Consider the following 23,502-nt stretch of genomic DNA (forward strand, 5'->3'; position numbering starts at 1 on the left):
AACCTTCCCTTAACAGAGGTGGTGGCCTCAGACATCATCTTTCTACCACATACAATGCAGTGATTCCATCCATTCCCAGGAAGTTTGCACATACTCACAGTAAGAACAAAGGGCTGTCAACCAGTCCCCCTCCGACAGTTTCATAGTCGTTAGCCAGTCGTTAGACACACCTGGCCCAGTCAGCCAGAACATCACAGGTAAGTATGGAAACATTTAGTGCTATTGTTTTTAAGTTTTTTAAGTTTTACCCAGACCCACCCACACAGGTCTGTAACCACATATAAACCATGTTTCCCCACCAAACAGTTAGAAGTGATGAAGCTGCTTGGATGAGCAGCGAAACGTCTTCTAGAAAACTCTACAAGTCCAGACGCCTTGTTTCAATCTTCTCTAAGTGGTCAATTATTGGCAGTGAAAATAAATAAATAATTTTAAGTCTTTCCAAACATCATGCTGAATGTCTATCATTAAAGAGCAGCAACTGCACACCCAGTTAAATATTAACCATTAATGCATTTGGTGAATAATGTTTGTATTGTGTAATGTTTGCTCTCTGCTGCCACGTCATATGGGCACAAGGAGTGGTTTCACAGTTGATCAAGGCAAAGGGAATGGGGGCATGTCAAAAAAAAAAAATAGTGCATAAAAATAGGAGTTCACAAGTACTTTTATGTGAACTTGTAATTATTTTTGTCATGGGTTTGCCTTTAAAAACTTTAAACAGATAAGGCATCATTGTGACACTGCTGGTTTCTGGCAGATATTTTTCAAAACATTCATACATGAACTCTTAGTTCAATAAAATAAAAGAAACAACAAAGGCGAGCCTGACAGACACAAAAAAGGCTGATCTAATTTATACTGATTGTCTTCTTCTACTACGTCTTCTCAGATCCCCCATCGTAGGTCACAGCCTGTCAGCGTCTGACATCATTCCTCTCTGACAGTTCCAGGAGCGAGGCTTCAGTAACTCTAGGAAAGAAGGCTGGAACAGAAACGGCAACATAAGAAGTGGAAATGCATAGTGTCACTGGAAAAAAAAAATCACTTTCATCTCAGAGCCATGCAGCATTACCTCCTTTAAGGGACAGTAGCGCTGAGCGTACCACTCCTGGGAGTACAGACAAATAATGACTCCCTGACCCAGGAACAGAGACGTCCACATAATGATATTCCAGATGGGTCCTTTCCTTTGGTCATGCAGAATGAAGTTGAACATCACTGTGAGAAGAAAAAAGGTTAGAATAAGTTCAGAGACAGAGTTTCAAGACCCAGGCAGGATAATACCATTTTTTGGTTTTGCTAAACTTTCAAGCAATATGCCTGTAAATATTTACAGCATTGGTAAAAGTCAGCCTTACTTCCAAAGCACATGAAGAGGCAAAACAGCACAGGGTAGAAGAAGCCAAAACAGACTGCAAGGATGTACTCATGGACCACCGCCGACACTGTAAACACAAAGAACATGGCAGCTGCTCGGAAACGCTTCTGAGACATCTGAAATGACAACAGCAGAGACAGCAACACATCAGTCACAGGAAATTTAAGCTGGTACATGCACTCTTGCATCACGTAATAAAATGGTGTAAAACAGCTGAAAAATTAGCACTGCAACATAGAGGCCGCTCACCCACAGGAAGTCCCGGTACACGTAATAGTACAGCCAGTCGTGGACCACTACATTCCAAGTGCGATAGTAGTTTGCAAAAGACGTTGAGTTCCACCAGTCCTGTGACATATAATCAAAAGCAATTAACTTGAAGAACAACAGAGAAACTTGGCATGAATGTTGCAGGGAGAGTGAAAACAACACCTTGTAAAACATCCTGTCAGCAAAGCGAAGCATCTCAGCAAAAGCATTGAGCCAACAGTGGAGGAAGGCGAAGAATCCCAGGAAGAGAACCAACGCTCCTAAAATACATGAAAACAAAAGACACAAAACAACAATAGTGTATCATCTCCTGACATAAAAAAAGAACTTAAACTTTATGAAGTGGTCCTTACCTGGCAGGATGGAGTTAAAGACACAGAGCACCATGGCCCGCAGATCAAAGATCTGCAGACTGATGCTGCGGAACTGAGGAATGCAGAGCCGCATGAACACATAGTAGGCGTAAAATAGAGATCCAAGTACCTGTATGTTTGAAAAGATCAGAAGCCAGGTTGTTACCATTTGAATTAAATTTTAGGTAAAGATCAACATGAAAATGTGGACGAGATTGTTACCTGAAGGAACTTTGTGGCCACATAGTGCCATCTAATCACTGGGTTCCTGCATTAAGAAAGAAACATGATACTATCAAACACTACAGTGTGTGAAAACACTCTTTAGGTCTCCAGAAGGAATCATAAATTCCTGACAAATAAGACTGCCTGTTGACCTAGGGTACTTGTCTCTGTAGATAAGTGTGGGAGCAAACAGGAAGTAGAGATACTGTGAAGCCTGAGGGACAACTGGGCCAGGGCCTGTAGGTTAAAGGAGAGACTGCTTAGCAACATGAAAGTATGTAAGGAAAAGGAACAGACAAGACATGGAAAAAATATTACATACTGGTCTTGTCTTTAGCCCAGGTCAATACTCTTGGTACATTCTCTCTGACAAAGGAATGGGCCTTCATCATTAGACGTACCTGCAATTAGACAAATCAGGCAAACTGTTGTTAAAGCTCTTACAACTTTTACACAGTCAGATTTGTAGAGCACATTTCAGAAGACTGTTTTACAGCTTAACACAAGACTGTGGTTCTCTACCTGCTCCAAGATGATGATGAAGCAGGATGCAGGCGGCAAACTGTTGCTCACGGTCACATATGTGGGCAGAAATCCCAGACCCAGAGCTTGGTAAAGCAGGAATACAGATCCAAACAGGAAAGTGTACAAGCTAGGGTGACTGTAAGAACCTGACTGGCTGTGTGACCACAGGTAGAAGAGGGTGTAAGGGAAGAACAACACAGACAGGAACATGCAGATCCACGTGCACACCACTAGAGGGAACCCTCCAAATGCATAGACTAGCAGGTCAAAGTCCAACACCAGTCTGAGGGAAAGGAGACACAAAAAGATGATCCCACTTATGATCTATAAATAAAAACAAAATATAACAGACGAGGCATCTTATCGTTTATCTTACCTGCCTTGATCAATGAAATCTACCACAAGTGTGCTGAGGATAAAGAGAATGAGCAGGGCAATGAACATGTGGTAGATGGTCCTGATGTGGTTCACCTCAAACAGCTCACTGTAGAAACAAACAAGCCGATTAAATGAATGTGCACGGCTGCACAGAATTCTATAGAATTCAAAGGGACAATAAAACTTTATACAGTTTGAGTTTTACCATCTATACAAATTACTAAGTGTCAGCTTACTCTAGGAGGGACCTTCGATTCACAAACTGTTTCCCCTGGCCATGAGGAGGCTGAAAGTGCCTAAGGGAAAAAAACACAATGAAGTAGGTCTAACACAATATACTAGACATTACACTTGTAGGACAGAGAAACTGGACCACAGTACCTGAGTTTGGCCCTCTCCTTGTCTGACAGTGGCGGTGAGAAGACAGCAGGTACAGGCGCAGGCTCCAAGCTGGCTGACTCCTCAATAAGACTGTCCATGAAGTCATTGACCTGGTTGTCAAACTGACGCATAAGGTCATTCTTCAGGTACTTGGTAAAAGAAAAGGACACAAAAGGCCAGCATTATATATACAGTAAGTCAGTCAGGAACATGAGTTCCCAGGTGGAACCAGCAGGCTGTGCTTGACTTAAGGAGCAATTTTCTACAGGATGGCAACATTATCAGTAAAAATTGTTCCAAGCTTTCTTTGATTTTGTTGTTTTTTTATACAAGCAAATATCTGTAATAAATTAGCCTATAAATGAGATTTTTATCTAAAAGACTGATGGAAATAAATGATTCTGTAATCCTAAATTACTGAGGAAGCTGAACCCAAGATCATTGGATATTTCCTGAGTATGCTTTGTAACCGACCCATTCTACCATACAGGAAGAGCCATTTCTTTTAAGCAACTTTACTGGCTTACTAACCTCGGCTTTTCTTTTCAGCTGCAGCTTTTTGCTGATCACATGTTGCACTTCAACTCTCCCTGAAATTGGAATGAGCACACACAGTGTGAGCATATGATGGACTAGAAATGATGCTTTGTAAAAGCAATCTACATACACACACCCAACTCAACAACAGAGCTCATTGAGCCACCAGTCATTTGTCTAAACAGAACTTCAACCTAAAAACATCTCCAACAACAACTCTAAATAATTCAGTTTTCATCAAATGTTATTGTTTTCAATCATTTAAATTATATCTATGTTTTTAAAAAGAGTGTAGAGTGCTGTAGATTTTGGTCATTGTGTAAAAGCGTGACAGTTTGGGAAACCGTTGAACCCAATGACATCATTCTTAAGAGCTAAAGTTGCAAAATGCAAGAGGAGACACGTCAACATATGACAGGGTGCGGCAAGTACCATCTGGTGTCCACTAAGCAAATTCAACTAATGTGTGGTAAAGGTTACAATAGGTTATTGAGCAGCGATGACAAACAAGTTAGTTCTGTGATTAAAGTATATCACGCAACAGCAGCACTCCACCTGTCTAGTCAACAAACCTGAAGAGAACTTGACAATGTAACAGAATGGGCGTCAATCACCTACTAGCATCATCTACTGTTATTTTTGTAGTATTATAAACGTACAGAAAACTCATGTTGCTTCAAGACTGTGTCATCATTTTTAAGACAAGTTCATTCTTGGCTACTGTTACATGCTAGTGATCAGCATGAGAGTCATTTTAGCAGGAAGCAGCCCTGTGCTGTCATCGTCTACTGTAGTTAACCACACCAACTATTGCTTATGAGGAACATATCAGTATTTGGCATGATTTCAGCACAACAAGGACATTTACTGAAGGCTGATTAGTGGTTTAATCAACATGTATTTTAAAAGTCACGGTATCAAAAAGGTCAGTGTCCTATTTTCTGATGATTAGAGTTTAAACTTTCCTACCGTTGCTGGTGGTGTGGTTATCTCTGTTGCCTTGCTGATGGTGTGCAGGACTATGGTCCTCTTCCAAAGAGCTATCCAAATCAGGAAAGGTGGGCATCTTAGGAATGGCTTGGCTGCGGGACCGGAGGACATGGCCATCCTCAGACTCCATCCTTAACAAACAAATCAATGGAAAACATTAAGTGAGCAAATTAACATACACATTAGTGCCCGGAGTGTGTGTTGTGTCAGGGTTTTGATCTTATGGTGCAACAGGCAACACGAGAAAGCTGGTAGTTGTATGCATTGTTATAAAAGTACAACTAGATGTTTTGAAATCAGGTGGCATAATTCAGATTAAGTTATTTAACACATAACCAGGATATTCCACAAAATCTAAGCCCAGGATTGAAAGCACTCAGTAGCAAATGTGCCCTGAGAGACGTGAGCTCACGTTAACGTGTTCATCACATCACACCACCTCACATGGACAGGAGGTATGCAAAAGATTCTGACTGACAGACAAAGCAAACCCAGTTGACGATAAAATCACTCTCACAAGACGCAGACGCGCAGCAGGCAGACAGCTAAGTAGTTTAGTTAGCTACTGTCAGCTGATATCAAGAGTCAGTATGACAGGCAGCGGTTATCTACAAGCTAACTACTGAGCTAAATCGCCACATTAATGTTGGTGTAATGCTAGATGACATTAATGCGTATGACTGGCGATACTGCCCAGTTGCTAGCACTGAGCTAGTAAAATTAGCCAACAATCGTTAGCTACAGAACAGGTTTAAAAAAAAACGATAATGACACCGAAGAAAAAATGAAAACAAAATACCAATCTGCCGACTTCCTGAATACTCGCACCAACTGCCGGGTTCTCCCTCACGAAACCTGTCTCCGACGTTCCCGAGTACACAACCAGATGTGTAACTCGTTGTTTAATCACAACAGTCTGAGCGGCTGCTTACCTTCCTCATTGTATAAACACTGAGGAGATGATGAGCAGGGCTGCCACTGCTGATTGGCCAACAGTCTCTCCTCCTTTTGACGTCATTGGCGCCTGATACCGCCGCTGTCAGAGCCTCATATCACCACACATTAAACAAGGCTCCAGGTCATGTCATTGTTATCGTGGCTAAAGTTAAAAAAAAAAAAAAAAAAAGAGGAAGAAGAGGTAGAAAAAACTCAGCACATTATCAATACTGTAGGGTTAAAAAGGAAAATGTTCTTTTTAATGCTATTTCTTATAAAAATTTATATTTTCCCCCAAAATATCTTAAAATGTCACAAAGCTACCTTTTTAAAAGAAATAATGCATTAAAGACATGTTTGTATTCCCATTAATCTTCTGAATTCAGTCACATGTATTGGACAGAACTCCTAAATCAGTTTTTAACTCGATGTGCTGGTTCTGAATGGGCAGAAATCACAAATATGAACAGGTCTTATGAGCTGAGTGTGGCCAAACAATTAATGGCAAAGACAAAAGAATACATTTATGAAAAACACTGACTGCAGTTATCCCTGTGTCAAACCCTCTGCATGGTTTTGCTTGTGGTCTGTGACGTGCTTGTGGATGCATTTGTCAGTTCAAACACTAAAGTGGTCTAAATATGAGAACTACATTGTCATCTGAGCACAAGGAGCGATGCCGCATGTGCATACATCATTCCTGTGAGTGGAGGATGAGACACTACATATATGGAAGTAAACACCAAGTCAAATTAATTTGGAAATTTTGCATCATAACACTTTATGCAGTGAGTCATGGGGTGAAACAATTATACAGTTTAATAAATATAAAACATAAAATACAGAACAGCACTATTTTAAACCATGCACTACATTTACCCTGCTTTCTGAAGAGTTATTTACAGAATTGAATCTCTCTCTCAGACACACACACAGACACACACGTCAAGTAATTAGTCACAAGAAGCAGAGGGGTCCCACAACCCCAGTGATCTCAGGGATAAGTGGGGCTACAGGGCTCATATCTACAGCCACATCTCTGACAGGAAGTAGCTGCATGTCACCTCGATGCAACTCAGTGCTGCCTCGCACTCTCACAGCCAGCTCCACCTGGGACAGGATCACACAGAAACATAATATAAAGTATGTTACTGATTATTTTGATAGATTCCACAGTCCATTTTTTCTGTAAGTAAAAAAAAAGTTAAATAAAAATAAAAGTTTTCAAGGCAACTAAAATTACAAAATAAAATCACCTTGCAGTCTTTCCTGGACACCATTATGTGGTGTACATCTATTTCTTTTCCAAAGTCTCCTAGCAGGTGAATAATCCAACTGGCCATATCAGCAGTGGCAGCCGTTCTGGTCTGGTCCAGCGTACAGCTGAAAGTGATGTGCTGAGAAGATGTGCCGCTGTGTAACCGCAGAAACCTCAGCTGGACAGCATCCATACCAGGGTACTCAAACTGACAAGTACCGTAAAAAGGTCAGACATATGCAACGTTTCTCAGTCAATCCACACATTATTTGATGTGTTAAAAAGACTGACCTTGTCTTCACCTTGCTGCTGATTGAACCACTGAAAAGTCTTCTTCTCTGGATCCCACCTTACTTTAATCTGAAGAGGGGGATAGGATTCATATATATTTTATATATTTCAAAGATATATCACAAACATAGTACTGTTTGTTATTATATCAAAAGCAATGCCCTTCTTTGACTGCAAAATCTGAAGCCTGACGCTTCAGGCGTTTTTCTTTCTCTGTTTACAATCTTCTGAAACATCGATTTAAATGGTAAACACTGGCATCTTTGAGAGACTGCTGTGGGAAACAGAAAAAAAACCTCTTCTGGCAACTTGTGAGACAGTCATCACAAATGTATTTTTAACTGTCAGATTATGGGATCATATCGCCTGCGTTATCTTTGCAGCTGAAAACAAGCAACAGACCCATTTAATGTTCTGTTACTGGTATAGTGCCATAGTAGTGAGTAAACCTGACTCAAACCACACTTTTTAAACAATGTTATAAATAATTGTACCTGTGAGAGCAGAGGCTCTATACAGGTAGTTCCTCCTGCTGTGAAGTTACAGAACACCCTCACAGCATCATAGGGACAGCCCTGGTTAGGATCCATGTAAAAGTAACCTGAAACACAATGTGGACTCACTTAGACAAACTTGCCACATTCTGTATCATCAGTAAAAGTCATGGTGAAAGATATCGTGGCTGTGAACTTAAGCAGATGCTCACCATCACTCAGATGTGGATGAATGAGTCCCAGCTCATAGCAGGTGGTGCCTGGATCATCTTTGGTTCCCAGTGGCCAGCTAAAGGATTCCTCAGCTTCATCTTCTTGAATCCATCTCCTAGAAATCGGCCTGTGCTGCTGAGGAGGAGCCCATCAACCAGTCAGACAAGTAAACAATCAATTATTCAGCCAGCTTATCAATCACAAGACTCAAAGGAAATAAGAGGGGTGACTGACCACCCTCTGGCCTATTAGGAGTCCTAGCTGATTTATTTTAAACATAGTCCCCTTCATAGACACCATGTATAATGTATAATGTATAATGTGAGATGTATAATGACTGCACAAACAGATGTCCACTACTCAGATTGTGTTGACCTGCAGTTTTCAATCCGATCAGCTACTGACTCCAGTCTCTGTATACCTTAGGTCAGGCTTCAGTCACCCCTACTGAGGACATCATATCTATGAGAAGAAAGTTTACACCAACTTTTTGTGGTCCCTCCCTTTGTTTTAGGAGGTGTGCAGTTTGCTTTGAACTCGGCTCAGTTTTCAGCCTGAATCTTGATTTGGACCTTTGCTTGATTCTTTGACTTGGTCTTGTCTCAGGTTTTATTCCATGTCTTCGTGTAGGTCTGCTTTTTCCAGGTGCACCTGGATTTCCCTGTTTTCAAGAAAAAAGAAATGATAACATACCTGAGGCTGTTCAGCAACATTTAGTGTCATCAAGCAAGTAAGGTTTTCTAAACAGGTCTTACTGGAGGCCCAAGTCTTCCCTTTATTCCCTTTGGTCCTCTGCTGCCTGGGACACCTTTCATTCCCTGCAAAGACCCAAACTCAGTCATGCAATTTCTGACAATCCACACACCTATACTACACCCCAGAGAATCCTCCATCATCCGTTACTGTATGATCACTATATACTACACACAATAAACCACATATGAGTAGACAGGATATAAACATACAGTATGCAGTGAGTCTCACCTTCTTTCCAATATGTCCCTGAAACAAAGACAGTACAGGTGATAGTTTGTCATTTTAGACTCCAAACATTCAGATGCATTATAAACAGGAGGATGTTATACATACAGGGTTTCCACTGAGGCCCGTCTTCCCACTTGGACCACGAGGACCCGTGTCCCCCTGTGGAAATCAGACAGCTGACTAATGTCTTTTAAATAATCATTATATAATATAATATAATATTAATTATTAAAACAATGCAAAAACAGACGCACCTGCTTTCCTTTACGACCTATTTGTCCTTTTAGCCCATGCAAACCAGGATTCCCCTGCAATAAAAAAATGATAAAATCAAGTTTTACAATTGAAAAATACATAATATACATACAAAATATATATTTAACTAACCTTTAACCCTGGGGGCCCGGTTGGTCCCAGTATCCCAATGTCACCTGGAAGACCCTGTATATAGAAAAAGAAGAATTACTTACAAATAATTTTGTTTATGTTTAATCAAACCAAACCATGATTCCTCTTGGATGAAAGTCTGGATCCTACTATCCACCCCATCTCCTGACTCCATCTCTTCAGTGTTCACACACACTCCTGTCACTTTTCTTGTTTGTGTAAGACATGTTGTCTTTTTGCACTACACCGTACTGTAAGTCTTTTTTTTACCTTCGTGCCAGTACGTCCAGATACACCCTTCTCCCCGCTCAGTCCTGGAAGACCCTGTAACAATACCATTGACAAGATCAGTGTAAATATGACCACTATAATGTTTTTGGGGAACATTTTTTTTGCTGTTAAAAAAACCAGCAGACCTTCGGCCCAGCTGGTCCAGGAGGTCCACCGGTTCCTTTAGGACCAGGTTTACCCTGAGAGATATAATTTTATAGATTTTGTTTTATAGTGTGCAAAGATCAGCATGAGTGTGGTTATATCATTCACCTGACATTTAAATTAATTATCATACTTTAAAGCCTGCTGCTCCAGTGTTTCCTCTGATCCCAGGAGATCCAGGGTTACCCTACAATATTAAATCTATTTAATAACATATAATGCATCTTTTCTCTGTTAATGGTGCAGGGCTACATGTCTGTATTGTACTTACTACCTCGCCACTCCTGCCTGGTGTGCCAGGAGATCCTCTGAAGCCAATATCACCCTATAAGGTTAGCAAACGATGACTTTAATGCATGAAAAAAATGTTTTAAATCAGTGTACGGTGAAGTTTCCTTACTGGATCTCCTTCATTACCCTCAACCCCCAATAACCCGTCCAAACCGCCAAGGCCCTGAGAGTAATGGCACAGAACAAAGACATTTATTTAACTCACAATGTTTTTGTGAAATTTTGATACGTACTTCAAATAAACAGCAGTAATGGATGTGTGTGTTTTCTTTGGGGGTACTTGCAGGTTTTCCAGGTGGTCCAGCAGGTCCTGGCTGCCCAGGCAGACCTTCAGCTCCCTAAAAAAACAGACTCCATTAGTTGAGCTCCACAGCTGTGCGAGCTTTACCTCCAAGATTATGGGCAGTATTTCATAATTTGTAAGATTAGTTAATAATATTAAAAACATACAGTGGAAGAATTGGATGCAAAGTTGGTTAGTTGGTTAGCATGACACTATTATATACAAAGACTAGATAAGGGATTTTATAACTGTCCAGTTTAAGTTAAACTGAGGGGTTACAAAACAAAAACATTGTGTAACATTCAGCTTGTAATTTGTGTATCAGATGAGATTAAAATAAAATGCACCGTTTCCCCAGCAGCTCCTTTGGACCCTTTCCATCCAGATGGGCCTCCTTTTCCCTTCATCAAAAATACATCAACACTGAAATAAATCTCCAGATGCGTAAAGCTAATAACACCATTATATCTTTATTCCCAGAATGAACGGGTTTGTACTGATGTCGGCTTCATTTTACCTTGGGCCCCTGAACCCCTTTAGGTCCTGGAGGACCAGGAGGGCCAGCAGGTCCAGGTCGACCTTTAGCACCTGCAGAGCCAATGAACCCTTTCTTCCCCCCTGTGCCCTAAAAATGCAGGGACATCTTTACTGTACATAAAATTATGTAGAAATGTATTTCTGGAAGTGACTGATGTAACACAGTGCATATATACCAAAGTTAAAAAATGCCATCTTACCACCTCACCTCGTGTGCCAGGCTCCCCCTTGTTACCTCTTTGACCTCTTATGCCCTGAAAACAAATCAGTGTTATATGGACATATTGCATCACTGTCTTTACAAGCACTATTGAACATACTGTACCAACACAAAAATGCCCAAGGGTGAAACAGATAATCTCACCATGTTGCCTTTAACACCAGGAAGACCGAGGATCCCCCCCTCACCATGACTGCCCTGAATGACAGATGCACACATCAGTTAAACACCAGATGAACAGCATGTATGGTAATTGACTTAAAAAGGAATGAATGGCACATTAAACCTTTGCTCCAGGGATTCCAGGTTTGCCCTCATCACCTCTATGTCCTGGTAAACCCTGAAGAAATGTCGCATTGCATTAACATTGTCTCGATGAGGCAATGTTATGTGGTATGGTATGTGTATGAGAAATATGGGATGAGGTGTATGCACAGTGTCTCCCTCAACTATATGACAGTGAGCTAATGTTAAACAAGAGATGAACAGCTGCCCTTTCACACAGGAAAAAACATATATGTAACCTGTTGACACATTTTATGTAAATGTTCTTTTGGATAGAATGTAGTATGTTTAAATAAAACATACAGTCGGTGATGGCCCAATTTGTCCAGCAGGACCAATACTCCCTGGGGGGCCCTGAAAGGAGAATAAAGCAACATAAATCAGAAGTGACAGCCACCTTCTCTCCCACGCTGATAACATGTTACTTAGTGTTTTGTAAAGTACTCTAACATGCCAGATATTGACAACATATTGACAATAATTAAAGATCTAATCAAACTCTGTTACTGACTGTGTGTCCCTGGAGCCCCTTCTGGCCTTTGGCTCCGGCTGCGCCTGTGTTGCCTCCAGGTCCAAAACGTCCAGGCATGCCTGATAAACCTCTAATACCTGATTCTCCCTATAAATGAATTAACGTGATTCTAAAGGGTCAGTGCAATGCAATGTGTCTGACCGAGCCATTCATCATACCATTTCTGAGTTGATGTGACTGACCTTCAGGCCTGGAAGTCCTTGTTTTCCTCTCTCTCCTGAAGCTCCCTTGTATCCCTGTGAGCAGAAGGAACAGAACCGCTACTAGTGTATTTTTTATGAAACAGTTCTGTGCAGGCTCATGCTGACTTTAAAACCCCATGTGGGAATGTTTAACATTATTCCAGTAATCTATACTTGACAGATAATTTATCCCTACCTGTTTCCCTGATGGCCCTTTTGGACCCTGTGGCCCTGGATTCCCTCTTTCACCCTCAACCCCTTTCAGTCCTTTCTGCCCAGACTGTGCAGTGTTCCCCTTGTCACCCTGAAATTTGAGAAATAGAAATGTTTTATTCTAAGAGTGATGCATTTTCAAATTCTTAAAGACTCTGTAATAACCTGATTCACATTTACGTACAGATCTGCCTTTTTGTCCAGGGGGCCCCTCAGATCCAGTCAGTCCGACTGGACCCTAATAAACACAGAGCATAGGTTTTGTATTTCATGACCATCAAGCATTTTAGTGTCTTTGCAATAAAAAATAATAATCTGTGACCAGCACAGTGTAATCAATCTACCTCCTCACCATCGAGACCAGCTGCTCCCTCCTCCCCCGATGCTCCTATGGATCCCTGCAGATCCAACACATAGAGGCAATAAATGGTTAATCATTAACCTGATTGTTAATTTACATCATTTCCATTGCTCACCTTTTCTCCTTTCCCACTAGCTGACCCAACTGGTCCTTGAGAACCATCTTTACCCTGAGAGTGGACAAATTAAAGAAACAACAGATATTCACTGGAAACACTGTGGACTAATAGAAGACACCATAATTGTGCACAAAAATTCATCTTGCTGCCTTGGAAGTGCCTTGTGTAAGTGTATGAGGATGTATGAATCCATGTATGCCTATTTCCTGTTTTATATGCAGAACTGTTCTATCATTTCATGTACACAAATCTGAGTCATTAAGGCAAACAGCAGACACAACTTGCAACAAAGCAGAGAAATCTATCAAAATCTGATGATCAGTAAGAGGCTTCATTTGAAAAAAACCCAGTGATTCTGACGACCTACTGAGAATGCTCTCGTCTTTCAGCGAGCATTCAGGCTACAGACCATCCAAATTAATCTTGCATGGTGTAGCTTATCTAAGTTTTCAAATTTAATCCACAGTACACTCTTGAGCATCACAGTGACACCCGACCTGGTTACATCAGACGGGACTGTCTGGTGATGAAAATGGAAAACCTGTGCCAAACTGGAAAGAAAGACACCTTCTGTTCACTTTTTATAATTAGAGGCTGTCAGCAGTCAGCAATCACAACCTCTTGAACAAATTTTTAACTTGACCAAATGTGTGACTATGAACAGCCATCCTCGTGCTACAACATGTCAGGGTTTACTGACAGGGTTTACTGGGACAGTGATGAAGCCATTATGCATTTTGGACAACAGATTTCTTTATTGTTTTGCCGACATCCTGTCAGTCTGGTGTGCTGAAAGCTGTTCAGAAAATTAAGATTAAACTTGGTAACAAAACATAAAACTAAACTCACAGGGTAACCTGTAACTCCACGAGGGCCAGTTGGGCCTTGTGGCCCTTGGTCACCCGGAGGGCCACGGGTCCCTTCCTCACCCCATGTTCCAATGTTACCCTGGATACCCTGATGGAAAGAATAAACAAAAGACCTCTCAGTTGTGAGTTGAGTATAATCCTAACATAACTGTGTGGATAAAGTTGACTGCTGTTACATCATGACAGGCATGCTCATGAGGGACCCTAACATATAATATCAGCCATCCGTCATTAAGATGGAGATATCATCAGCAAAACCTTCATATGATGCATGCCTCGGAGAAAAGAGAGTTTAAAAGGACTGAATAACCATAATAATCATCTTACAGGAGGTCCTCTGAAACCTTGTGGTCCAGGAGCTCCTCTGTTACCCTGAGGGACAACAAACAGGGAAAAAACATTGACACCATATTCTTTGTAAAGAACAATGTAAAGTGTATGAGTGAATCTGCTGAGATTCAATAATTGACTTACTGCGGGGCCTTGTTTTCCCTGTGGTCCTTCCTCACCTCTCTTACCCTTTACAAGATCAGTACCACATTAGATCCAAATGTAAAGCATGGAACCAGCTGAACTGACTGATTGATACATAAATGGAAAAACTTATACCTTTAACCCTTCACTTCCTGTGGGTCCACCAGGGCCTTCTTTACCTTTAACCCCCTATAAGATGGCCACAGAAACGTTGCATTTATATTACTCCCTTATTGCATTATCAAAGCATTGAACTTGAGCATCATCAGCCGCCACATAGAGGTGGTGTGTCACTTACTCTCTCTCCTGGCTTCCCCGGTGTCCCCTTTATTCCTCTACTGCCAGGTTCCCCCTGGACAGTGACACAGATATACAGCAATGATGAATTTGCTTCGAATTGTAAGTAATTTAGCATCCTGAGTGATCAATTTAAATGTAGTCTCTTTTATGTAAATAAACACATGTACTGAACACTCACACTCTTCCCTACAGGTCCTTGGATGCCAGGAAATCCTGCTTTTCCAGGCAGTCCCTGTGGAAAATAGAAATCAAAGAGCACCAGGTATCTGTGATACTGCAACACAAGCACATTTGCAGATAAGCTTACCTTTGGTCCTGAAGGGCCTCTGTTCCCATTCATTCCATTTGTACCAACTGGACCCTGGAAAAAAGATATTTGAGTCTGAGAGATATGCTTGTGAGCAGTGCATTTCTTATATTTTGATATAAGCAGACATATGAATGTTTGTATATACTGTTAAATGTTCTTACCGGGGCTCCTCGTGTACCATCCTGGCCCCTGTTACCTAAAAGACCTTGAAGTCCCTGAGGTGGGACACAGATAATCAGCATGACCTGCTGAACCTACTGCTATACTTTTCAATGGGACACTATGACACAGGTGACAGCATAGCAGAAGGCATCTACATTTCACATTCACATTATTTGTTGGTCAATATTTTAATTTACAGTTATCCTCTATCCCCTTTTAACTGGTGTCATTTCAGAAGTGGACCATTCTGTTTTAGTGGATGTAAAAAAATATGTTGTTCCACAGGTGTGTAGTGTGACTGGTTTAGTGTGGTCACCTTTAGGCCTTTAGGTCCTGACAACCCTGGTGCTCCAGTCATTCCCTGCTCAAACAGTTGACACACAAAGAACTGTCATTTTCATAACCGATATTAATACAGCTTAGGCCAAGTACTTTCTATTGTTTAACATAATAGATTACAGACACTGTAAAAATAGTATAGTATAGTATAGTATAATACTATTTCACACAGAACAGAATAAGAAATGTAGCCACGTAGGAACCTTAATACCAGGTTCTCCTTCAGGTCCTCTCTCTCCAGATTTTCCCATCTCTCCCTGCAAGCAAAAACACAAACAAACATCACTGTTATAGATTCAACACACAGAGCAGCATCAGCCATTAACATGGTCTCTGTTCACTGAAACTCACCAGAGGACCCGGCAGTCCCGAGAATCCCACTCGACCTTCTCGACCCTCACAGGAACAACAGTGATTAAGAATCATTAGACACCAGAACAGATGATTTACTAGTTTTATATCAAATATGACATCATCATAGCACCCATATAAAAAGATATACAGCATTGCTTTGTCTTCTACCTTGTCGCCTCGAGGTCCTGGACTTCCTTGAATTCCAGTTGGTCCCTGATCTCCCTGCATCAACACACAGAACACATACAGACACACTCACATTGCACAACTGAATGTAAACAAACTTTAAACAACTGTCTCAAACTCACCTTGGGTCCATCTTTTCCCTGCTTCCCCTGCTCCCCCATGCCGCCATCAATCCCCTATATCAACAATGGAAGAAATAAACCTTTATAATTACAGTTATTTGTTTGTAATCAGATTTTAATGTAGAAAACGTTATTTTACTCACAATCAGTCCAGGAAGTCCTGGTGGCCCTGTTGGTCCCCAGAGTCCTTCAGGTCCTGTTGGGCCTCGATGACCCTTTAATCCCCATTTACCTGGCTGACCTGGAGGTCCCTGTATCCACAAACAAGTCAATGAAATGACAATTAGCTGTCAATAAGCTGAGCATCATATAAATGAGAGGGACTAATCTCACCGTGTCTCCCTTGAATCCCAGATCACCTTTCTCTCCTTTCCTGGCTTTAGCTCCCTGGTGGTCACACACACATAGGTCAGTAAGTTGTTAAAGGCCCATTGATTTGTTTAGGCTCATTAAACTTTGCCATATGATCATTTTGGCGATGTTCAATAGTGAAATTGCTTTAAGTAACCTTACGGGATCACCTGAGGGTCCAGGTTTTCCTGGATTCCCATTGGCTCCCTGCAGCGAGAGAACAAAACAGAATACTTGGCATCACACACACACATATATTTACTAGTTAACATCTGGCAGTACATGATCTTACATTAAGTCCAGGTGGTCCAGGTTCCCCTATTTCACCTTCATCTCCTGCTTCACCCTGAGACAAAGACAAACTGATAAATACTCTCCATCCCTGCTTTAGGAATGCAGTTCCCACATCTGTCTTTGTGTACTCACAGGGCCACCTTTAGGACCTGGAGGTCCAGTTGGTCCTGGTTTTCCCTATCAGAAGATATTGATATATGAATTATTGTAACACTGTTACAGAACAATAAATACTTGTCAGCGTACAGGATTGTGAGTAGATTATTGTTATACCTGAGGGCCACAGACACCAGGAAATCCAAAGACTCCATCTGGACCAGCTTCTCCCTAGAAACATGGACAGTTATTGTTGTGAGTCAGGAGGCTGTCACTACCGAGTCTCTGTCAGAAAGAGCACATCTGTAAGTGTCACCTGTGGTCCGGCTGCTCCTCTCACACCCATTTGACCTTGATGACCCTGACAGTAAAAACAGTTCCTCCATAAATGTGGTGTTTTTACTTATACTGACTTACTGACTGTGTGTTCACTTACTGGAGGTCCTTTAACTCCAAGGACACCTTTTACTCCACTGGGGCCCATTTTACCCTGAGAGGATGACAACATACTAAATGCTCCTCTCACATAAATAATTAGTCTTCCTGTAGTGTGTGGGTTTTTTTATCTTACGGGGGGGCCTGGTGGACCACTGAATCCAGGAGCTCCAAGCTCTCCCTGAAAACAATTAAAAACAACAAAAAACTGTCGTCAGTATTTATAATATATATTCATTGTTAATAGCTATTTACATTGTGAGTTTGGCAGTAAGCTGCGTGACACTGACAGGTGGTCCGGCTGGTCCTAGGAAACCAGGTGGACCTCTAGCTCCAGGCACTCCCTGTAAACATGTTTACAAAGTTTATGATCATTTACTTAGTTCAGTCACGGCTTCAAATAAACAGGGCAGTCACAAAAGAGGAACAGTACTTACTATGTAGCCTGGGATCCCATTGAGGCCTCTGACTCCTTTATTTCCCTGATTAAACAAGAAACACAAATGAGTGTGTGCATGTGTGTGTGTGTGTGTGTGTGTGTGTGTGTGTGTGTATCACCTGACCTTGTCTCCTTTTCGTCCTCTGTCTCCCTGTGGTCCAGCTTCTCCCTGATACCCCTAAAAGCAAAAGACAGAAGAACACTTATATACACCCAGTGTGTGTGAGACAGCCACACAAAATGAAAATGAGCTGAACACTGTAAAAGTACATTTTAGGCTTTCATTGTTTTAATACCCACATTAGAAGTCCAGGCCACTCTTACCCACTCACCCAGCTCCCCTTTACTGCCCTTCTCTCCTCTGTAGCCTTTGGGCCCCTGCAGAAACAAGCAGGAACAGAACGAATGCATATTACACAAAACATTTTAGTGCAAATATGTTTGACAGCATTTTAGCTATGTGTCTATTTATGTGTCAGGTTTACCTGTTCGCCAGGTAAACCTGGAGGGCCTGGGTCAACATCCAACCCCGGGGTCCCATCATTTCCTGGTCGACCCAGAGGACCTGGCATACCCTGCGGTCCTGGACTGCCCTGGAGCACAACATAGCATGCAATGCACTTTAGCTGTTAGCCCAGACTCTTTACACTATCCACACTTCTGAGTGTCCAGGTACAAACTCCAGCAGGACTAAATTCTACAATAACAACCACCATTGTACATCCTATTACTAACTTATTAGCCAACATCTTGGCAACTGCCTAGCGACACCATAGCAACCACCTGCTGACGTTTGTTCAGTCTGCATAAACTTCCATTCCATTTTTTCTCAATTCACATTGCCATTCTGTGTCTTACACTTCTTATTAAGGCGCTAGCATTTAGAGAAGCTGATAAGATGTCAATAAAGTTTAGATACCTACAATTTTCCCTTGAACTCCTTTTGGTCCTTGTTTTCCAGTAACTCCAGGTGGACCCTGAATTCACAAAGAACCATTTACAGGCCCGTTATGCTTATCATTTTATTTTATTTTAGATTTATTTATTCCTACAGTTTCTGAATACTTACAATTGGTCCATCATATCCAGAAGGTCCTATCGGCCCCAGAGGCCCTTTAACTCTCTATGAGTGAAAAAGTGCAAACAGCTCAGACATGTTTTTATAGTACAGTATATAAAATTATATTCATATATGCAAAATGCATACATTTTATGCATGCATGTCCTAAATAGAGTAATAAATCTGACATACTGGCCAGGAAGAGACCAGCTTTTTGTAGATTTTGTTTGTCTGTTAGAAAATAAGACAACATTTCAGCAACAAGAATTTAAACAGTCACATAGAAATACACAACACATACACAATTAAAATAATAATATAACAGAAGGGCTAGTTTACAAGAAATGATTTCACTACATCCCGTCACTCTGTGCTTTGTTTTGTTTTATTTCATTATAATCTGAGCACACAGAGGTCATATTACCTTGAAAGCCTCCCACTCTTCTTCAGAGGTTTTGAATACAACAATAGCAGGCATCCCTGGAGGACCAACAGGGCCTCTGTATCCTGTCTGCCCTGTTCTCCCCATAACGCCTTGATATCCCTTAGACAACAGAAAAACAATACATTGCTTTAATGTGAAAAACAAGTTTGAGTTAAGATAATATTGCTGTCCTTTAAAAGGTCTCACAGAAATGGTATTTGGCCTTCTGTTCATAATGTCAAAGAGGTATTAAGTAGCTTTGACCACTAGGAGATGGAAAATCCACATAAATCTATTGATTGACCACCAAACTCCAAAAGATGTTTGGTCTCAGTAAGGTGGACAGCTGAGACATAATACCATTAGACCATTCCTGTCCAGGAACACAACTAACATTATCTGTGAGGGAACCTTTAAAACTGACACATCACCACAGGAAGCTGCTAACAACATCTACCCAGGAAGCAAACAATGACTATTTCTTTAACGTTTGTTGGACACTAACCTTTTATGAATCACCTACTTGCTGCCAGGTAAGAAGAGCTACATCACAGCTATTATGCTATTTACACCAAGGGCTGTAGAGCAAAGCAAAGGTACCTGCGATGTAGGGTTTTATATTTAACTAATTCTTAATTATTTTATTTACAGAATTATTTTTAGCATCAGCAGAACAGCTTCTACACTACAGAGTTTCATTTAAAGCATACTTTGTCTCCTTTAGGTCCTGGTGGTCCTGGAAGTCCTGGCAAACCAGGCAATCCCTGAGGAAAGAGTGAACAATAGAAGAGAGAATAATTTCAACATCTAGAAGTGAATATATCTCTTTTTGAGGATAAGAAGAAATACGGATAAATTATAAATTAATAAATTAATTAATTTATTAATAAATAAATTATTCAGATTATTCTATTCATGTATGGTACATGCTCGCAGTACCAGAGGATGGCCAGAAGAGGGAGACAGTGTCCTTCATCTCTCACCTCTCTCTCTCTCTCTCTCTCTCTCTCACACACACACACACACACACACAAACACACACACCTTTTTATGTGCTAGGATTGACACAGATGCATGCTGCCTTCTCAGTCATCAAATCAGCTTCATGCAAACTCAATTTCCTTCAAGGTCATGACAGAAAGCGAGATGAGAATCTCACACAGATGTGATTAACATTTCCTATGTGGTTTGTTTATGTATTTATAACACCATTAACACCCTGCCCTCTATATCACTGTGAATACGTCTCATGTTTAAAAACCTATGAAGATAAAAATTACATCATACAAAGTTACTGCAGAATGTAAACAGGCTTACCCTCTGACCTGGGCTCCCAGGTGTCAGTCCGGCCTCATGACGTCTGGCTGCATGTGCAGGACGCTGACTGGCTGCTTTGACAGTTGGATGTGGAGGTTCAGGCTGTGAGTGGAGAATGGTTTGACTGTGAAATGTGTCTTCATCATAGCTTTCCTCTTCGGCCTCAGCATGTGTCCGTGCTGCCTCCTCTGACTCTGGGTCCATCTCATCTTCTGTCTTCAAGCCAGCAGCCTGCTCTTGACCTGGAAACGGGGTTGTTGTTGCTCTAGGTGGAGCCGCTTCCATCCTATCTTCCATTTTCTCTTCATCTTTTTTTGCTGAAACATCACTTCTCTCAGCCACGTCCCCTGCTACTTCTGCTGTTGTAAAGATGTTGGAGGAGGGACTAGTAGTAAATAATGAAGCTGAAGATGTAATCACTGATGATAATGATGATGATGATGATGATGATAATGATGATGATAATGATGATGATGATGTTTCCAGGTTCCCTTTGTCAGATGGAGTGTACACACTGGGAGAAGTGGTAGAACCTATGAGATCTGTAGAAACAGTTTGTTCTGCACTTGTTGCTTCTACATGATTTTCTGATGAGACACCAGGAGCTGTGGGCTTCTTGGGTTGATTATAAGGGCTTGGAATGGCCGCCTCAGTGCTGTCCAAGGCAGATCTGTCATCTGTTGCGGCGTCCTCATTGACCACACTGAAAGGTTGATGAGTTTGTCCTCTCTGAAGCACCCTGACAGATAGAGTCTTGGTTATGACACCTTCGTCTGTGTCCTGTGTAGTGTCAGTATGTGGGGGAGAAAGCTGCTCATTTCCAGTCAGATTTACTGATTCAGCATCTTGAGTTACTTCCTCACTCGTAATCTTTGAATTCATTCCAGTCAGCTCAGCTTTGGTGTCTTCAGCGTGTATATGTGGAGCAGGTTGAGACTTCAAAGCAGACGTGCTGCTTGTTGGATCCAGTGTCGGTGTCAGCTTGGTGTGACCGGCCTGCAGAGTGGATGAAGCTCTGAACTCAGGCTGAACGGTCTTCACTGTATCTACAGCTCCGACCTGCAAAGAAAAATCCCTCTGGTGGAATCACACCCCTGGGGATCAATAATCTATCTATCTATCCTGTCCTGCAGTTAGGACAAGATTATAAAAGCCCTATTCTAAAAGAGAGCCTTTGGTAAACAACATTCACATTCATAAAGACTTATTGCTATGTCTACTATGTTTGCAGTGAAACGTGGGTGAAATCAGCACAATGGTTTTTCAAAATCGTTAATATATGGAGCAAAATGAGCAGAAATACAGATATTATCAGGAACAAATGATGCATTAAACTCCCATATGAGTGCTGGACAGTTGTGTGTTTGTACCTGTGAGCATGTGTTGCTGTAATTCCCACACTGCTGCTCGGCTGCTGAGGGATCCCTCAAGACAGCAAACATCACCTGCTACACACACACACACACAGGATCAGGGACGTGCCCTTGGAAAAAGGAAGGTTAGCCTACACATTGTGAAACATACATATTTATGTCCTCACAACATTAGTAATACATGCACACATACACACACAGATGAGAGGCTCCTATTAAATCTTTACTGTAAATTTTGTCACAGCAGTTATCATGTATTGCTGACTGTTGCATTGTCTCTTTTGACCACCAGGGGTCTCTAGAGTCACAAATATTAACATATTAGATCAATATTATTGTGTCGTTTTGAGCTTCTAAAGATACAGTGTGACACATCAGTGACACACAGACACCATATATGTAACTGCATAACAAATAACAACGTAACTGTGCCCTGTTTCCCTTCTTTCTACTCCTGTTGGTCTGACTGCACTGGATCACCGTGGACAACAACAAGCCTTAAGGGGACTGTAAGAAAACGTATGCTGTCGAACTTAAAAACCCCTTATCCTTACAGTTGCTGTGAGTAAGTGAAAGTCTTTTTTTCACTTTTGCATACACATGCAAGGACAGCCAGGTACTGATGTTAAAATATTTTATTGATTAGTCCAACCCCATGCAGAAGACCTGCATGAGGACTTTTATTCAGCATGCAGGATAAATAAAACTTGAAAAGTCCACAGTAAACTGCAGCAGTCCTCTACACTCATTCCATACATTCAAAACCTAAACAACGTCAGCCTCTCTGCTTCATCAACCTGAATCCCTCAGCTTCATTCTTACAGAAAGAGAACACTTATACTTACACAGCTCAGGAGCAGCCGCACCACAACAGAGCCCTGCATGTCTACTGGTGAAGTTGAACCTCTGGGCTCCTCTGTCTGAACTGTTAAGTCTGATCTCCAGATTGTTTGCCTCACACACTCCTCAGGCTGCACTTACAGAAACACACACCCCTTCCTGAAGGCCTGAGCTCAGCTTTGGCCTGGCTGACCACACATTTACAGGCCAGAGCAACGAAAAAAAAAAAAAGCAACTGAGCCAGACACCCAAAGTCTCAGTGAGACAGAGATGTGTCATTTAAACACAGACACACACATAACCATGTGCCTTGGTCAGTGTCCACCATTCAACAAGTTATCAAGTGCCTCACACGTCAGAGTGTGAACAACACCACACACTGTGTTATCTGCTGAGCCTGTTATATACACCAGTCCGTCCCATGTGGCACAGCCTGTCAGATCAGAGCAGAGAACGTGACAGAAAATCACTGATGTGGGCTCATGTGCATTGAATCAGGAATTACAAGTTTAAAGTAATGAGAAGTTTAGACACCATAAAGTCTAGAAAGTTTTTGTAAATGCACAGATACACTTTGATGAAGATCCTCAGACAAACCGCCGTCTGCCTGCTTTGCCATTGAACTTCACATTGAGCCCGGCCTCCTCGATCTTTTTCTGGATCAGGGTCAGGAGGGGAGGACTTGAGGCCCAGGTGA

General features: G+C 41.5%; 2 protein-coding genes across 6 annotated transcripts; both read right to left on the reverse strand.

Annotated features, from left to right (window-relative positions):
- Window positions 1-754: 754 nt before the first annotated feature.
- On the reverse strand, window positions 755-5,981 carry soat1 (sterol O-acyltransferase 1). Of its 2 annotated transcripts, none has more exons than XM_028404722.1 (16): window positions 5,840-5,981; window positions 5,020-5,171; window positions 4,045-4,103; window positions 3,514-3,662; window positions 3,369-3,428; window positions 3,131-3,238; window positions 2,752-3,037; window positions 2,552-2,630; window positions 2,382-2,466; window positions 2,227-2,272; window positions 2,005-2,134; window positions 1,814-1,911; window positions 1,631-1,729; window positions 1,362-1,497; window positions 1,076-1,221; window positions 755-985 (listed from the first exon to the last, which is right to left on the reverse strand). In XM_028404722.1, exons 2-16 carry the CDS (start codon window positions 5,168-5,170, stop codon window positions 908-910), a joined length of 1,710 nt encoding a protein of 569 aa, XP_028260523.1. In that variant the 5' UTR covers window position 5,171; window positions 5,840-5,981; the 3' UTR covers window positions 755-907. The 2 variants fall into 2 exon arrangements, with proteins under 2 accessions (XP_028260523.1, XP_028260524.1); XM_028404723.1 differs by having other exon boundaries at window positions 5,863-5,963.
- Window positions 5,982-6,781: 800 nt separating this feature from the next.
- Window positions 6,782-22,972, reverse strand: LOC114435111 (collagen alpha-2(IX) chain). Of its 4 annotated transcripts, none has more exons than XM_028404673.1 (44): window positions 16,510-16,522; window positions 16,320-16,427; window positions 16,177-16,230; window positions 16,037-16,090; window positions 15,866-15,910; window positions 15,726-15,771; window positions 15,492-15,536; window positions 15,175-15,228; window positions 15,011-15,064; window positions 14,882-14,935; window positions 14,702-14,755; window positions 14,539-14,592; window positions 14,404-14,448; window positions 14,257-14,301; window positions 13,910-14,017; window positions 13,058-13,111; window positions 12,926-12,979; window positions 12,766-12,819; window positions 12,565-12,672; window positions 12,369-12,422; window positions 12,166-12,273; window positions 11,958-12,008; window positions 11,656-11,709; window positions 11,514-11,567; window positions 11,350-11,403; window positions 11,130-11,237; window positions 10,960-11,013; window positions 10,614-10,667; window positions 10,439-10,492; window positions 10,313-10,363; window positions 10,172-10,225; window positions 10,020-10,073; window positions 9,874-9,927; window positions 9,604-9,657; window positions 9,471-9,524; window positions 9,322-9,375; window positions 9,217-9,234; window positions 8,988-9,050; window positions 8,720-8,893; window positions 8,232-8,367; window positions 8,020-8,126; window positions 7,526-7,594; window positions 7,233-7,442; window positions 6,782-7,086 (listed from the first exon to the last, which is right to left on the reverse strand). In XM_028404673.1, exons 3-44 carry the CDS (start codon window positions 16,221-16,223, stop codon window positions 6,934-6,936), a joined length of 2,925 nt encoding a protein of 974 aa, XP_028260474.1. In that variant the 5' UTR covers window positions 16,224-16,230; window positions 16,320-16,427; window positions 16,510-16,522; the 3' UTR covers window positions 6,782-6,933. The 4 variants fall into 4 exon arrangements, with proteins under 4 accessions (XP_028260474.1, XP_028260473.1, XP_028260472.1 ...); XM_028404672.1 differs by having other exon boundaries at window positions 8,232-8,364; window positions 10,310-10,363; XM_028404671.1 differs by having other exon boundaries at window positions 10,310-10,363.
- Between the last annotated feature and the right edge of the window lie 530 nt (window positions 22,973-23,502).

This window comes from Parambassis ranga, chromosome 4, assembly GCF_900634625.1.
Source record: "Parambassis ranga chromosome 4, fParRan2.1, whole genome shotgun sequence".
In the NCBI taxonomy this organism is placed as follows: Eukaryota; Metazoa; Chordata; class Actinopteri; family Ambassidae; genus Parambassis; species Parambassis ranga.